The sequence below is a fragment of the Oryx dammah genome, unplaced genomic scaffold (genome assembly GCF_014754425.2).
Source record: "Oryx dammah isolate SB20612 unplaced genomic scaffold, SCBI_Odam_1.1 HiC_scaffold_8, whole genome shotgun sequence".
Taxonomy (NCBI): domain Eukaryota; kingdom Metazoa; phylum Chordata; class Mammalia; order Artiodactyla; family Bovidae; genus Oryx; species Oryx dammah.
This window is the reverse complement of record NW_024070192.1, coordinates 21,363,833-21,380,259: the sequence shown is the minus strand read 5'-3', so window position 1 is coordinate 21,380,259 and position 16,427 is coordinate 21,363,833. Positions and strand designations below refer to the sequence as shown.

The 16,427-nt window shown below is 41.2% G+C and overlaps 1 protein-coding gene and 1 long non-coding RNA gene across 2 annotated transcripts; one reads left to right on the top strand and one right to left on the bottom strand.

Moving 5' to 3' along the window:
* Nucleotides 1–3,871: 3,871 nt before the first annotated feature.
* On the bottom strand, nt 3,872–12,377 carry KRT28 (keratin 28). Its single transcript, XM_040245410.1, has 8 exons — nt 11,615–12,377; nt 11,069–11,151; nt 9,940–10,096; nt 8,587–8,748; nt 8,281–8,406; nt 5,316–5,533; nt 4,653–4,708; nt 3,872–4,376 (listed from the first exon to the last, which is right to left on the bottom strand). Exons 1-8 carry the CDS (start codon nt 12,062–12,064, stop codon nt 4,234–4,236), a joined length of 1,395 nt encoding a protein of 464 aa, XP_040101344.1. The 5' UTR covers nt 12,065–12,377; the 3' UTR covers nt 3,872–4,233.
* LOC120867184 lies at nt 8,554–13,436 on the top strand. The gene is made up of 3 exons (XR_005721818.1): nt 8,554–8,781; nt 11,074–11,182; nt 11,726–13,436. It is a non-coding gene; the product is annotated as an uncharacterized LOC120867184 (long non-coding RNA).
* The last annotated feature ends 2,991 nt before the right edge of the window (nt 13,437–16,427 follow it).

The following is a 16,427-nucleotide window of genomic DNA, read 5'->3' as shown; positions in this document are numbered from 1 at the left end:
CTTTTAAAAAGAAAATAATTATAATTAATATCCTTAGAAGTAACAAAAATACTGCATATTTGAAATATGAATAGAATATCATCAAAGTTGAACTAGAGAGCAAAAGAAAGAGATCTTGGGATTAAAAGCTAACTCCCACAAACAAATGTCAACAGATTGGTTGGAAAACAAACTTTTAAGAATCTCCCCAACAGCAGAACAAAAAGATAAGTGAAAAGATTAGAAAATTAAATGCTTGGCCTAAGAAGAACAGTCTTAAGGAGGCCTTCCTGAAATAGAGAAGGGAGAAAGAATGAAGAAACTATTTTATAAAGAACCAAGTTTCTAAACGGAAAGAGACCACCAAGAACTCTGAATAATAAATGAAAAAGAATAACAGCCAGGCACGTGCACAGACTATTTCAGAGAACCGTGGAAGAAAAGACAATATGTTTCCAAGGATGAGGAAATCAGAATGGTTCGGGATTTCTAAACAGTCCTGGAAGCCATGATTCCAGTGAAGAAAGCCTTGAAAATTCTAACTGAAAATGATATTCAACCTAAAATTCTCTACTTTGGCAATTAATCATGAGTGAGGATGGAATAAAAATATTTTCAGACATAAAAAGTCTCAAAAAATTTACCTCTCTTGAACTTTGTCATGAAGTCACTAGAGGGAAAAATGAACAAGAAACAGGAAAGCTTAGGATCCAGAGAATGGGGTTCCAATACAAGAATGCATTGAACAAATTTCCCTGATGGTGTGTACAAGTTAAGTATGACATGTCTATAAGCAAGTAAGCAGGGTCTCTAACAACTCCAAGAGGCCAGGCTTCCCACTTAAATGGAGCTTGCCTTAAATGTAGACAGAGGCAGTGGTGTTCTAAGATACATGAATGATCAAGGAACCCTATCATATACTTCTGTTACATTCCTGTATTAGCCAACTACTTCCTGAAAACAGTGAAATAGAAAGATAAGGTGACCCTGTGTCCTTTTCTGTCTTTTCTTACTTATCAGAAAGCCAGTGGTGAAGAGTGTTGGTAGAATGTGAGCCTATAAAGTGAAATTTAAAAAATAGTTGAGTTTGTTTGATGCAGTGTTCTCACTGTTTGGTAAGAATAAAATGCATGTATGAGCTACAATATATGAGCTGTGGCCTTCCCTGGTGGTCTTGAGGTTGAGACTTGTGCTTCTACTGCAGTGGCCATGGGTTCCATCCCTGATTAGGGAACTGAGATCCCCCATGTCCTGTGGGGGGGGATCAGCAAAAAAAAAAAGAAAGTATTGTGTAATTTCATTGACTGAATGTTCTTGTATTTGGATTTAAAACTGGCATTGCACAATATGAAACTGTAAAATTCATGCCAATAGCTTAAATTTTTAATTTTTATGTACCTTTGATGACATTGCTTCTCAGGTGGTGCTAGTGGTAAAGAACCTGCCTGCTAATGCAGGACACTTAAGAGATGCAGGTTCAACCCCTGGGTTGGGAAGATCCCCTGGAGGAGGGCATGCGATCCACTCCAGTATTCTTGCTGGGAAAACCCCATGGACAAGGGAGTCTGGCAGGCTACAGTCCATAGGGTCACAAAGAGTCAGACATGATTGAGTGACTTACCACACCTAATGACAGTAAATGGCCAAAAAATCCTACTCCAAAACTGTGGAGGAGCTGGAAGGCTTTAAGCAAATACTGAGAATGTATTTGCTCCACTCTTGACGAAGGTTGGAAGCTGGAACAAGCATAACAAAGGGTTATGAGCATTCACCGAGTGCCTGAGGCTAGGAACCCATAACGAAAGGTTATACGCCCGGCCTTGAGGTGTTCGAAGGCTTCCTTCTGACCATCTGTTTCTGGGAGCAAGGACTGTTGTTTCATGATAAGACTCCCTTTAGAGTTTCGCCAAAGCTATGTTATGGCTTGGGTGGTGGGAACTGTATTTTATGCTTGAATGCTTTGACGTTTTATCGAAAAAGGCTACGTGCATGTCTGCTTTATGCTCTGCTCCCTGAGACCATATATCTGTAAAAGCTGGATAATAAAATTTGTCAGTCCACTAGAGGCTGTCCCTGAGTGTCCCCTTCAGAGTGCGGCCCTCCGAGCCTTACACAAAACTATGACGTCAAGAGTATGAATGCAGAAGGAAAAAAAAACAACTTATTTTAGTGCCTTTAGTGACACTTTTTCCGCTGATTTTTGAACATAGGACTCTACATTTTCATTTTGCACTGAGCCCTGCAAGTTATGCAGCTGGCCCTATACATTGTGCTTGTGTGTGCTCAGTTGCTTAGTCATGTCTGACTCTTTGTGACCCCATGAACTGTTGCCCGCCAGTCTCCATGGAATTTTCCAGACAAGAATACTGGAGCGAGTTGCCATTTCCTCCTCCAGAGGAGCTCCCCATCCAGGGATTGAACCTGCCTCTTCTGCATCTCCTGCATTGGGAGGCAGATACTTTACCCCTAAGCCACCTGGGAAGCCCATACATTGTACTATTGGGAAATTATTTCCCCATCAATTTCTACTATTTGCTTCATTTAGTGACCTTTGGCTCAAGATTTTATAAATATCCTTTTTGCCCCTTCTTTGAACTCTCATATAACTTATGAGTTGCTTGGTAGAATTCCTGCCCTCATGAAAGCTTCTCATTAGAATCAATCACAAATTTGAGAAATATGAGAGCTGTTCTTCCTTGGCAGAGTTTAAAATTTGTTGGGAATCTCTATCATACACTTTGATCGAGAAAGATAGAAAAATGTATTCATCAACCTCATGAAATTTTAAGTTCTAGAAGAGCTGCACATGGGTTAAATCTGGCCCACCATATGTTTCTGTACAGCCCATGAGCTAAGAATGGATTTTTATGTTTAAATGGTTGGAAAAAAATCAAAAGAGGGACAAATATTTTTTGACATGTCAAAATTATTGGCCATTCAAATTTCAGTGTTTTATTGGAAGTTTTATTGGAAGGTAGTCATGCTTATTTTCTTATTTATTGTTTATGATTGCTTTCTACTTCAGTGAATGAGTTTAGTAGTCATTGAAATAGAGAATTTATGGCCTGCAAAGCTTAAAATATTTACTATTTGGGCCAAATATTTTAGAGAAGCTTGCCAACTTCTACTCTAGAAAAGAGTCATTGGCATGAGATTCTTTGCTGTAGATCTTTCGAGATTATCCTGATTATGGGGAATGGCATCCTGATAAGTATCCAGATCTCCAAATGAATTTGAGATAGGCTCATAGGTGAAACACCAGGAATGCGCCGTCTAGAGGTGGAAGTTTTCAATCACAAGAGAATTTCTAAAATTTTCCGGATTGCTTCAGTTCAGTTTCAGTTCAGTCGCTGGCTTAGTTGTGTTCACCTCTTTTCGACCCCATGGACTGCAGCACACCAGGCCTCCCTGTGCATCACCAACTCCTGAAATTTATTCAAACTCATGTCCATTGAGTCGGCGATGCCGTCCAACCATCTCATCCTCTGATGTCCCCTTCTCCCGCCTTCAATCTTTCCCAGTATCAGGGTCTTTTCCAGTGAGTCATTTCTTCGCATCAGGTGGCCAAAGTATTGGAATTTCAGCTTCAGCATCAGTCCTTCCAATGCATATTCAGGACTGATTTCCTTCCAAAATGCCTGCTCATGTAAAAATGATTTAAAGATTATGCCTGCTGCCCTAGTGGCTCAGCATTAAGAATCGACCTGCAATGCAGGAGACATGAGTTCGATCCCTGGATCAGGAAGATGCCCTGGGGAAGAAGATGGCAACCCACTCTGGTAGTCTTGCCTGGAAAATCCCATGGGCAGAGGAGCTTGGCAGGTTATAGTTCATAGTTCATGGGGTCGTAAGAGTTGGACGTGACTTAGTGACTCAACAACAACAACAAAGATTATGCCTGGTGAATGTTTAATATTTAAATGCCATGTGGTATTGACTATTATATAAAGCTAGGGTAAAAGGCAGTTAAAATATATTTCATAAATGTTTCCCTATGAATTAGACATGGAAAAAATAACTCTCAATTATTTATTTGTCATGAGTGAATGGACATAAGCGCACATTAACTTTTTTATTTATTTGAAAACAAACACCCAACTTCCTATAAAAGGTAACTAGGACAGTAGGATTATTTTTTCATTGGTGAGTAACTAATCTTTAAGGTAGAAAGTGGTTTTACTATCTCCTTGATATTTAGAATAACAAAGTTTTGCAAGATCTTTCCCCAAATGATTCTTTTCTCAAAAGTGACAACTAGAAAGGAACTCTTTGTTCTGTCTTGCCATTGGTCATTTTAGATGTCTTTTCTTCAATGGACTGAACCCTCGATGAAAGAACTTTACCACGCTGATCTATCTCTTCAACCACCGTCTTTACCAGCGTGGTTCTGGATAAATCTAGAAATAAAACATATGCAATACACATATTCAACTTAAAATATTACATGACAAAGAATTCCACTGTCGTAATATATTATGTCCATTTTTATTGAGGGAGTTAAGTATTGGTTTATAATAACTGTTTGGGATAGTTGTATCCACTCAACAGAATATTTTACGTTCAGAGCACGTTAGTTAAAATGACTCAAATATAGACAGGCTGTTGCCATAGTGTATGATTGTCATTAATGTAGAAATAGTTGCTGAAATAGAAAGAAAACTAGATTTTATTACCTTTAGATGAATTTCCTGGGCTCCCTGATCCAAAGCCCTTTGATTTAGAGCATGAGCTGTTAAAAAAAAAATCCAGTTTATTCTGTAATATTTGTTCATCACTTCATAAATTCACCGAGTCAAGGGATGAACATGAACGCAAGTAAACTTCATAGGCCCCAAACAGATTTTCATTTTCTATACAGGAAAATATTCAAATTTTTAGTTATCTAAATCTAACATTTAGATAACTAAATGTTATCTAAAGAGAGGATATAAAACAATCTTGTTTACATTTGATTTTTGTTTAAAACCCAAGAATTTAAAATGTAAGGAAAAAGTATACATTTTACATATAGATCCTGGGGGGGTTGTAAAGAGTACGTTTATTTCAGGACAGCAGTGACGTTAGGAATGAACTGAAAGGTGGATAAAGCTTGAAATCCACAAGGATTAAAAGAATAACAAATGGAGACTTCCGCAGGGATGACTGGGATCACCCAGGACAGATGAAGGTGCGGGTGTGATGTACAAAGTATGGAAGAGGGGACGGTTGAGGCAAGAGATGGCCATGCTTTTCTGCAGTGGGAAGGAAGAGGGGAGGCTTGGAGGCATGGAAGGGAATGACTGTCTACGGTTGTGGCTTGAAATGGTAAAACTGAACTTTCTAATGGCATCACTTACTTTCTGTCTCCATCTATCAGGCGGCAGTAGGTCTCGATTTCTTTTTCCAGGTGGACCTTGATGTCCAGGAGCTGTTCATACTCCAGTTTCTGGCCCTCGGTCTCAGTCCTGACCTGGTGCAGCTGCTCCTCCAGGGCCCCGATCTGAGCCTGGATCTGGGCCAGCTGTGCACAGTAGTTGCCCTCCGTCTCCGTCAAGGAGCACTCCAGGGAGTGTTTCTGAGGACATAAAAGATGTCACAACAAGGGATGAAGGAGGACCATGGAGGACCACTTGGAGGACACGTGGGCTAGTGTTTCTCAGCCAAGGGCAGTACTGCTCCCTAGGTGAGCTTTGGAAATCTGAGGCACTTGTTGCAATTAAACAGGAGGTGGAGAGAAAGGGGAAGTGACTGGCGTTTACTGGGTGGGGGGGCCAGGCCTGATGGATGTCCTGGCATGAGATACCTGACCCACGGATTTATGATTGTTCCAGCAGACATTCACATAGTTAGATATTATTTCATATAACAATCAATCTTTATATGAAACGTTGGGGGGGTACCATAATAAGAAATCAATCTTATTTTGAAATCTTTCAATTTTATTTTGAGATCGTATTGAGTTGCCTGTTGTTTTTCAATCTTATTCTGCTACTGTCTCCAAAGATCTACCCCACCGCTGTTCCAATGCTTTTTGTGCTGCTGTTTCTTTTTCTAATTCATCCTTGATTTTCTGTCATCCGTCAAAGGCCTTTTAATAAGCACTTGAGATTGTGCGAATGCCCTCACACGGGTGGGATTTCAAGACAAGAGATATATTTCATAATCCAGGACAGGTCATTATTTCAACTCTACTCTTGTGAATATTATACCTCCTCATTTCCACTTACATAGTCTGTAATTTGTCTTGTCATGTAATCTCTACTTTAATTAATATAATTTTCCTCTTTCTATTATCGTATCACATCCGGGTGGTTATTACGTCTCTTGATACTAGTTATTATCTCAGTGTGCACTCCTCCTTCCACTCTTTGATTTTCTCTGTATTCTTGTGTGGACCAACTCCCAATCTTATGTTGTTTAAAATGAAACTTATCCATGAAAAGAAGGTGTAAGCCTCAGGCTGTTTCATTACAGGGTAGTTGGGCCCAAGTGTTTACATATTAAATATATATTATTTTAAAACTTCTATTTTTCCTCTTGATTGCTGTTATGGCATTACACTGGTTTTAAAAATCTTTTGTGTATTGCTAAATATATTATCCATTTTTAGGATTATAAAGAGGGAGTTATAAAAGATTCATTATTAAACAGGAGTCTCAGGGAGCTAAGAATCACTGCCTTTGATAAACAGGCTGACCAGTACATCACATGGGTGGGGCTGGGCTCTCCAGGGAAAAGAAGTGGAAGGTGAACAGGATGGTAATAGGACGCTGAGGTGACAAGTGGCAGATATCAGGGAGCTGCATGCTCAGGTGTTCAAAACTTGAATTTCCCTGATAAAGTGTTCTCATATGATACTCCTTGTCAAGATTGTTAACACTGTCCTAAATCAGACCAGACCACAAGCATCTCTATCTCACACCTTCCTACTGTAAAGGTTGGCTTGTAAATGAGGAGACAGGTCAGGATGAACTTAGAAGTTTGTACATTACAGGAAGCAGGTGAAACATTGAGATATTATATTTAGACAACTCCCAGCGTGTTCACAGTTTGTGTTCCAAACTATAGAAGTCATCTGACCACAAAAGAATCTCAGGAATGGAAGATAGGTTCCATGCTACCCTTATTCTATTATTTGGTTATGCTGGAAGTTAAGATGGGCTTTTTTGTGGATTATTTCATGAGCCCAAACTACAGGACTACTGGCTGCACGGAATCTAGCTACTTTCTAATATCATTACTTCTCTGCGAAAGTGCTTAAAATTCTGCTCTGGGAACTCAGGAATTTATTTCCTTCAGCGCAACTCCAAAATGAGAGGGAGGATTTGTGTTCAGGAGCATGGCAGCAGGATAGGTCCTCAGGTTCTAGTTGCAGGAAAGAAGGGAATGGGGAAGAGAGGAGGGCTCCAGGGACCCAAAATGGAAGGGAGGAGGGTCTTGGGTACCAGCCAGGAGTGGTGATGAAGGTGAGGGAGAGGGGCACACTTGTTCAGATGGGGTTAGTGAGTGGTAAAGTTTCTAATCTAAATATGATATGGTAAGAAAGCCCTGGCCTTTTTTAGGGTGTCTACATTAAATCAGTCCTCCTATTGTTTTGAGTATCTTTTCCTTCTCTGCTTACTGTTCTCATTTGTATAATAGTGGCTCTTTGTGTCAAGCTGGTGTCCTCAGGGGGCATGGAAACTCTGATGAGGACAGGAACCCTTAGACCACCACATGTGCCATAATTCTCAAAACCAAGCCTTTTGAATGCTGCCAGCAGACACTGGAGAAGAGAAGCCGTTTTCCTCCTGGGCTATGTCCATGGAAACATTTGAAATAATTGGCAGTAAGTGCCAGAGAGGGCTGAATGCCAAGCCTTTTGGGATGTGTCAGGTTGGGAGGTCTCCCCTGGATGCCCTGAGGCTGAAGAGGCTAACAGTCCTTACATGAAATGTGTCCCCTTCTTTGCCTGGTGGAAAGCACAGTGTGGCCTTTAACAGGACTTCAGCAATATTAGGAGATGCTGGTGATACCAGCTCTGCTTTGCCTGACAGCCTGACATAAGCTTGCCACTTGATTGGCAGGTAGATCAATGCCGCTGCTGTTTGCTCTGCATCCAGCTGAAGAAAGGACCAGTTTCGGGGAGTGGGCGCTGAGCGTGGGCGGGAAGGAAACTTCAAAGACCTCAGGGAGGAAGCGGTGCCGCCTGTCTCTCTGAGCGTCTCGGGGTCTGTCTGTCCTCCTCTCTCCACTACGTATTTGGAGGTGAAGTTGTAACCGGGGGACTGGGAAGAATTTCAGTTAGACTTTTTAGCGTCGCTGACCTGCGCTCTCACCTACCGTCGCCAGGAGGGACTGCAGCTCTATGTCCAGGGTCTGCACTGTGCGCTTCATTTCTGTGAGCTCGCCCTGGGCGGAGGAGGCCGCGCCCGCCTCGTCAGAGATCTGCTGCTGCAGGCTGGCGCTCTGCAAGGCCGGGCGCCCGGGAGTTAGCGGGTCTGAGCTTGCCAGGGGTTGGGTGGGTGCGTGGCCGGGGGTGGGGGTGAGGGGGGTGAGGGGGTGGGGTGGAAGCATGCAGGGTGACGGGGGTGGGGGTAGGGTGTGGCAGGGGTGGGTACAGGCCGGGCTGGGCTGGGCATCCCTCACCTTTTCGTTGAACCAGGCCTCGGCGTCCCTGCGGTTCTGCTCGGCCAGGGCTTCGTACTCAGCCCGCATGTTGTTGAGCAGAAGCGTGAGGTCCACGCCGGGCGCCGCATTCATCTCCACGTTCACGTTGCCTCCGGCTGCGCACTGCAGAGCCTTCATCTCCTGCGGGGAGACGTTGACTGTGGCCTGAAGCCGGTGTGTGCTCACCTGCGCTCTTGGTCCTTTTTTAGGTGGTCTCAGTTTGTGACTTAAATTCGACTTGTCTAAGTTAAGGCACGAATGATTTTTTTTTTTAAGTTGACTTATTCCATCAGTAGTCATGCCAATCACCTATTTACTTTGTTATTTGTTAAGACAGCCACAACCAACAGCACAACATCCAGAGAGGTGTTTTATCTTTTTAAATGAGAAGTGGGTACAAAGATCAGAGAGTTCTTAAATTCTTTTTTCCTTTATTTTTTAAAAAACATATTTTATTATACTTGATTTACAATGTTGTTTTAGATTCAACTGTACAGCAAAACGATCCATATGTATGTGTATCTATTCATTTTCAGATTCTTTTCCATTATAGATAATGTTATTACAAGATATTGAATGTAGGGAATTCCCTGGCGGTCCAGCGGTTAGGACCCAGCTTCCATTGCAGAAGGCATGAGTTGGATTCCCCTGGTTGGAAAACTAAGAGCCCACATACCATGGGGTGCAGAAAAAAAAAAAAAAGATATTGAATATAGTTTCCTGTGTGGTACAGTAGGATCTTGTTGTTTATGTTATGTATAGTAGTTTGCATCAAGCATATAATTCTCGATTAAATGTCAGTGAGAGTGCTTGTTGATGGAACTAGAGCAGTGGAAAAACAAATAAAAATCTCTTCCCTCTTGGAACTCTCACCTTAAGGACAATAGCTCTCACTTGAGCATTTGTTATATGCCAGACATTGTTCCAAAGCAGTTTAGGGGTATTAACATCTCTAACCAGTAGGTACTATTGCCAGACTTAATTTAGATTGGGAAATGAAGGCACAGGGAGGTTAAACTATTTGCCCAAAATACTTAGTACCTGAAAGGACTGGGATTTGAACATTCCTGGATTTGAACGTGGTAGAGAAAAGTAATGTATTAATTTCCTAAGGTTAGGCTGTGACAGCCAGAAAATTGAAGGATACAGATCAACGGGTTAATCATGTATTACCTTGGGGGATGAGATTAGAAGGGCAGAGTGGGAGACATGGAATTCTTTGTTTTATATGCCTTGGCACTGTTTGAACTATTATAAGGAGCACAAGTTACCATTGTAATTTAGTCTTCACCCCCAAGTATTTAAAATAACTAGAGCTAAATCTTCCCCTACCTCTTCATGGTTCTTCTTGAGATAGGTCATCTCTTCACTGAGGGATTCATACTGCAGTTCCTGGTCAGTCCTGCAGAGCGTCAGTTCATCCAGGACTCGCCGTAACCCATTGATGTCAGCCTCTGTGTTTTGGTGAAGGGCAAACTCATTTTCATACCTTGGGAAACATTCAGTGAATCTCAGCATCAAGTAGACTAGCTCAAGAGACCAAAAAATAAAACCTGCTTTACTCAACTGCTCAACTGCTTTTAAGTGAAACTTAGAAATGAAATCAGGTCTCTAAATATTATAAATGTATAAAAAGAAAGTCCTCCTCTGCTCCTCTCACACAATTCTGCACAGAATAATCAGCATGAATATCTGGTCATGCAAATTCCAATAGCATATCCCAATTAAGTAGAAATAGAGCTTTTCAGGATTTTATTGAAATTAAAATTAAAAATTATAAATTGGTCAATTAAAACAAATATTTACATTTACTTTGTACTTGGCACTATTTTAGGCAAGCCTAGAAATACAGTGATATTTTGGCTCAAGAATGTCATAAATATGTAAAAATGTGAGTCTAGCTGATTGTAATCTTAAAACATGCTTTGTATTGCATTTTGTTGTAACATTGTCACATGTTACTTCCTTTAATCTCTTAGGTTATAGCTTGTTCTGTGCATGCGTGCTAAGTCACTTCAGTTGTATCTAACTTTATGCAACTCTATGGACTTACTGAGCAACTTCACTTTCACTTTTCACTTTCATGCATTGGAGAAGGCAATGGCAACCCACTCCAGTGTTCTTGCCTGGAGAATCCCAGGGACGGGAGAACCTGGTGAGCTGCTGTCTATGGGGTCGCACAGAGTCGGACATGACTGAAGCGACTTAGCAGCTATGGACTTTAGTCCTCTGTCGAATGGGATTCTCCAGGCAAGAACACCAGGGTGGGTTGTCATGCCCTTCTCCAGTCGGGATCAAACCTGTGTCTCTCATGTCTTCTGCACTGGCGGGCAGGTTCTTTACCACTAGCGCCACTTGGGAAGCCCATAGCTTATTCTACTTGGGGTGAAATTGAAATTTTATATAACACATTAAGTGGACTAGAACCATGTTCTAGGTGTGATTATTTTCTATATCCTACTTTAGCCGGAAATCGTCAGCAGCCAGTCTGGCATTATCAATCTGCAGAATGACATTAGCATTTGCCGTAGTGGAAGAGATGATCTGGAAGAAATCAGGAGGGAGAACACAACCGGTAAGTCTGTTCTAACAACCCATTATTTCAGGAAACAAGCACACAAACAAAAAACATTGCACCATCAACCTCGGTATTAAAAAATCTCACTTCCTTATGTAATAACCAAAAAGTTTTAAAATTTTATTTTTAAAAATTACAAATATGGTTTTACTCCTTTCCATATAACCTTTAGACTGTAATACTTCTTTATCAATGAATATATCTCAAAATAAGCAATAATGGAACTAGTAACATTTAAGTTGCATAGACATTCATGAATCAAAGTGCCTGTTTTTAGCTAATAGGAAGAATTATGTTTCAAAATATATAATAAATATGATATAAATGATACATAACAGTTTGAAGCATTTCCTGTTCTATTCTATGTCTTTTGCTAGATCATTCTTAGTTTTAAATACTTTGAGTAGTTCCAAATTTGTGAATTCTCACCTTATTCTTAAGATCTTCGATTGTTAAGTGATATCTGCCGTAGTCATGATCAAGTCCATGGCAAGATCCAGGACCATGTTTTTCATACCAACTCTTGATTTTTCTCTCTAGTTCAGCATTTGCCTCCTCCAGAGCTCGCACGTTATCCAGGTAGGATGCCAAGCGGTCATTAAGATTCTGCATGGTCACCTTCTCACTCCCAGAGAAGAGTCCCCCTTCACTTCCAGCAAAGCCAGCACAGGTACCACTTCCCGGGATACCACCAGCATGGTCCCCACCAAGAAGACTGCCCAAGCCGCCTCCCAAAGCATAGGAAAATCCACGTCCAGCACCAGAGTTACCACAAGCATTGCTACCTGCAAAGCCTGTGCCTCCACTGGATGGTCTGAGAGATTCAGTTCCAGACCGTAGGCAAATATGCCTGGACCCACTAGAAAATCGGAGAGACATGGCAGTGTGAGAAATGGTCACCTTGTCTCGATAGCCGTAACTTCAGAGGAGAACAGAATATTGTGTGCTGATGGCTTCTTTGGGCTTTTATACACATTGGGGGGTGTCTCTATTTGAGTTATACATGCCAAAAGGAAAAAAAGGCACCATTCAAATTAGCATGAAATTATGTATAATTGGGTGATTTTGGGGGCTAAATTAATGTCTCCCATTCTGGGTTGTTGCTTCAGGATATTTGTTATCTTACATATAATAGGGTTCATTCTATATTAAGTTCATTATTTTAACTTATAATTTTGGGTGAGTAATCCTTTACTTTCATCTAGACCCTAAGAATATACCATTATTATTTGACACAGGTTATTATAAAGTTTTAAAAGTTAAGCTTGTGATAGGGTACCATCAGCTACAGTAGGGTCTTAATTACCAGAGAGATATATTGATATAAAGAACCATTAGCTACAGAAACACATATTTTATCCCACCATAGCAAGAAACATTGTGTTGTTTTTAAAAATATATGATCCTACTAACTTCTCTTGTCTTACTGTGATTATTACATCTATTCGTTACCTTGAACAATAACTTAAATATTGACTGATTCCTTTATTTAATAGCTACTACATTTGTTAGTCAATACTAAGTGTAAAAATAAAGACGTGATGCTAAATAAATGCAAAGATGAAAAATGCATAGTTACAATCTTTGAGAAATGTATGGTCAGGACCAGATAGGGGCTGGATCATGTTTAGCTGTCTGTATTAAAGACTTTGGAATGAATCATAAGTAAAAAGCAGGGGGCAACATAATCAGGTTGAAATGAAAAATAAGGCCAGTTACAAGGCTAGGACAATGGTTCAGGTGGAAACGATGAGGGTAGTCGGATTGAAAGAAGTTGAAAGGATATGGTCATTGATTGAATTTGGAGAATAAGGAATAAGAATTAGGGATGGCTCTTAGGTCATTGCTTTCAGATGCTGGGAATCCTGTAATACTGACTGAGATAGAAAACATAGGAGGAGGAAGATACTGGGGTTAGCTTTGGTCCAGCTGAGTTTTAGGGGTTGGTGGAATGTCTCATATGAAGATAGGAAGTGTGAATGTTTAGAATAAGTACTTGGAATGGGGGAAAATGCCTGACTAGCAACAAGTGAAAGGATTGTCAGGAAGAAATGAAGGACCAGCTCTCATTTGTAAGGACATTTAAATGCATGTTTGGAAGTTATCTTCGTGTAAGAGGAGAGATGATTGGCTGATGTGCATTTGGGGTTTGAAGACAGGCTCAGAAGAAGGAAAAAATAGCAAAGAAGTTTCTGGTGTTCTTGAGAAAACAGTTGAGGCGATTGACCACAGTTTGTGCATGCTCAGTTGTGTCCCAACTCTTTTATGATCCCATAGACTGTAACCTACCAGGCTCCTCTGTTCTCGGGATTTTCCGGGTGAGAATATTGGAGTGGGTTGCCATTTCTTCCTCCAGGGGAATCTTCCTGGCTCAGGGATCAAACCCCCATCTCCTTCACCTCCTGCACTGGCAGGTATATTCTTTACTACTCAGCCACCTGGGAAACCTGTGGTTGACCATATGTAAAGAAGGAAGCAAGACTAGAGGAAGAGATACACTGAGCAAAGACAAAGATTGAGTCACTGGGCACTTTTTTGAGGATATACAGCAGGTGGAATGGGCAGGAGACTGACAGAGATGAAGGATGGTGGGTTAAAGTTGGACAGTGGAAGCCAGAGTTTAGAATTCTAATTGAGATATAACCCCAGATCTTGATAAAGTTTAGTGAATAGCCATGGGGCCTGGACCCAACAATCGCTGGAATAAGAGGTTAGAAATGGACTGACACTGAAGTCTTGGAGTAGGAATTCGACTGGAGTGTTAGATAAGCCATCTATATAGCCAGGAAGTCTCCCACGATGGCAGGAGATGAAGAGAAGTGGACTGTGAACCAGGTGCCAAAGTCCTTGGATGGTGGCAGGGTGTGGTGGGGGGTAATTGGATAGCATCAGCCTCAAAAGAAGAATTTTAGCTGAAGAATGAAATGATAAGAAGCTGGATGTGGCATTGGGTATATAGAGAATACAGATTCTGCCTTGAAGTCCATATGTTAGATACATGGAAGTGGAGTTGGAAGGGGATGAGGAGAAAGGTGGAAGGGAAGTGGAGGAGAGGAGAGCGAAAGGAGAGAGTTGGGAGGTAGAGAGAGGAAATGAATGATCAATTTCCAATAGAAAAAGTTCCTGGGCGAATTCGGGAGAAAGACGCATTAAGTGTAATATTATAAAAAATCTTTTCAATTGAACCCTTCTGCAAGGAAACCTGCAGAAAAGGTTTAGGGAGTTGTCAAAATGTGGATGAAAAGATTTTCCATCCCTTTTTGTTGACATACTAAAGGAGACTTGACTCAGTACAATGCCCGGTAAAGGAAAAGCTTTTAACGAAGGACAGCTTTATTGTTGTGGTTGTGTTATATGCTGGTGTGGACAGTCTGGGGAGGTCAAGCTGAGACGGAAGCAGAGGTGGGCAAGAAATGACCTGAGAAGCCTCCTCTTGAGGCTTTGGTGGGAGAGTGGGGTGAAGGAAGAAGAGGACAGGAGAAGGAGGGACTTGATTGGGCTTGACTGGGTCCAGTTCTGTGGCAGAGAGAGGAATGAAGTAGCTTTGCCACCAAGACAGTCAGGGTGTCTCCTGGAACTCTGTTGGCACAAGCAGTCTGAAACCTAGTTAGCTGGTACCGAGGCTGGCATCAACATGGCCTTTAAATGCATTTTCTGGGCAAAGTTGTACGATCTTTTTAGAGCTGCAGAGGGCCTGGGACATCACTAATTTCAGCCTTTTTATTTGACAGATGAGGCAAGTAAGGCCCAGAAGTGTTAAACAATTTGCTCAGTGTCACCAGCTACCTGCCAAGTGAAGACATGGCATATTTTTAGGTGACCTTCAGAGTCTTGTGAGCATATTTCAGATATAAGTAATAACTCTACTGAATATCTGCTTTATATGTTGCCATCAATAATCTTAAAATGCTGTATGGGTTGTGAAATTATCTTTTAATTAAGTTATTGAATGATTGAAATAACAAAGAATTAGGATATTAACATATATAAAGAATTGTGACTCTCTTCATTGCTTGCGTGATCACTGAGTTTGAATTCATGTCTCTCAGTCGTGTCCAACTCTTTGCAACCTCATGAACTGTAGCTTACCAGGCTCCTCTGTCCATGGAATTCTCTAGAGTACTGGAGTGGGTAGCCATTCCCTTCTCCAGGAGATCTTCCTGACCCAGGGATCAAACACGGGTTTCTCACATTGCAGGGGGATTCTTTACCATCTGAGCCCCCAGAGAACTGTAAGTAATAGTAATTAGACAAATAATTGGTGTAACGGGCTTTCCTGATAGCTCAGTTGGTAAAGAATCTGCCTGCCTGCCTTCCCTGGGTTGGGAAGATCCCCTAAAGAAGGGAAAGGCTACCCACTCCATTATTCTGGCCTGGAAAATTCCATGGATTGTATAGTCCATGGGGTCGCAAAGAGTCAGACACCACTGAGCGACTTTCATTTTCACTTTGGCATAACAGGTCCACATTCTGTATATGTAAAGAAAATATTTCCAAAGGAACATGTGTGACAAAAAAAAGAGGAAGATTTTGTTGTTGTTGTTGTTAATGCATAAATTTATTTTTTTTTTGCTTTACAACTGTTTTATTTATTTTTTAAAATATAAATTTATTTATTTTAATTGGAGGTTAATTACTTTACAATATTGTATTGGTTTTGCCATACATCAACATGAATCCGCCACAGGTATACACATGTTCCCCATCCTGAACCCCCCTCCCTCTTCCCTCCCCCTACCATCCCTCTGGGTCGTCTCAATGCACCAGCCTCAAGCATCCAGTATCATGCATCGAACCTGGACTGGTGATTCGTTTCATATATGATATTATACATGTTTCAATGCCGTTCTCCCAAATCTTCCCACCCTCGTCCTCTCCCAGAGTCCAAAAGACTGTTCTATACATCTGTGTCTCTTTTGCTGTCTCGCATACAGGGTTATTGTTACCATCTTTCTAAATTCCATATATATGCATTAGTATACTGTATTGGTGTTTTTCTTTCTGGCTTACTTCACTCTGTATAATAGGCTCCAGTAATGCATAAATTTAAATAAGTGGCTTCTCGGCATCACCTCTGGTGCGCCCACGTCATTATCTGCCCCGCCCCTACCTTTCTATTTCCACCAGAGGGCAGTGCTCACCTGCAAATGTATGTTCTTGGGGCTGACTTCAACCTGGATCATACATGCCCTCGGCAGGAAATTATTAAACCCCTGAATCCACCTGCTAATGCAGGAGACAC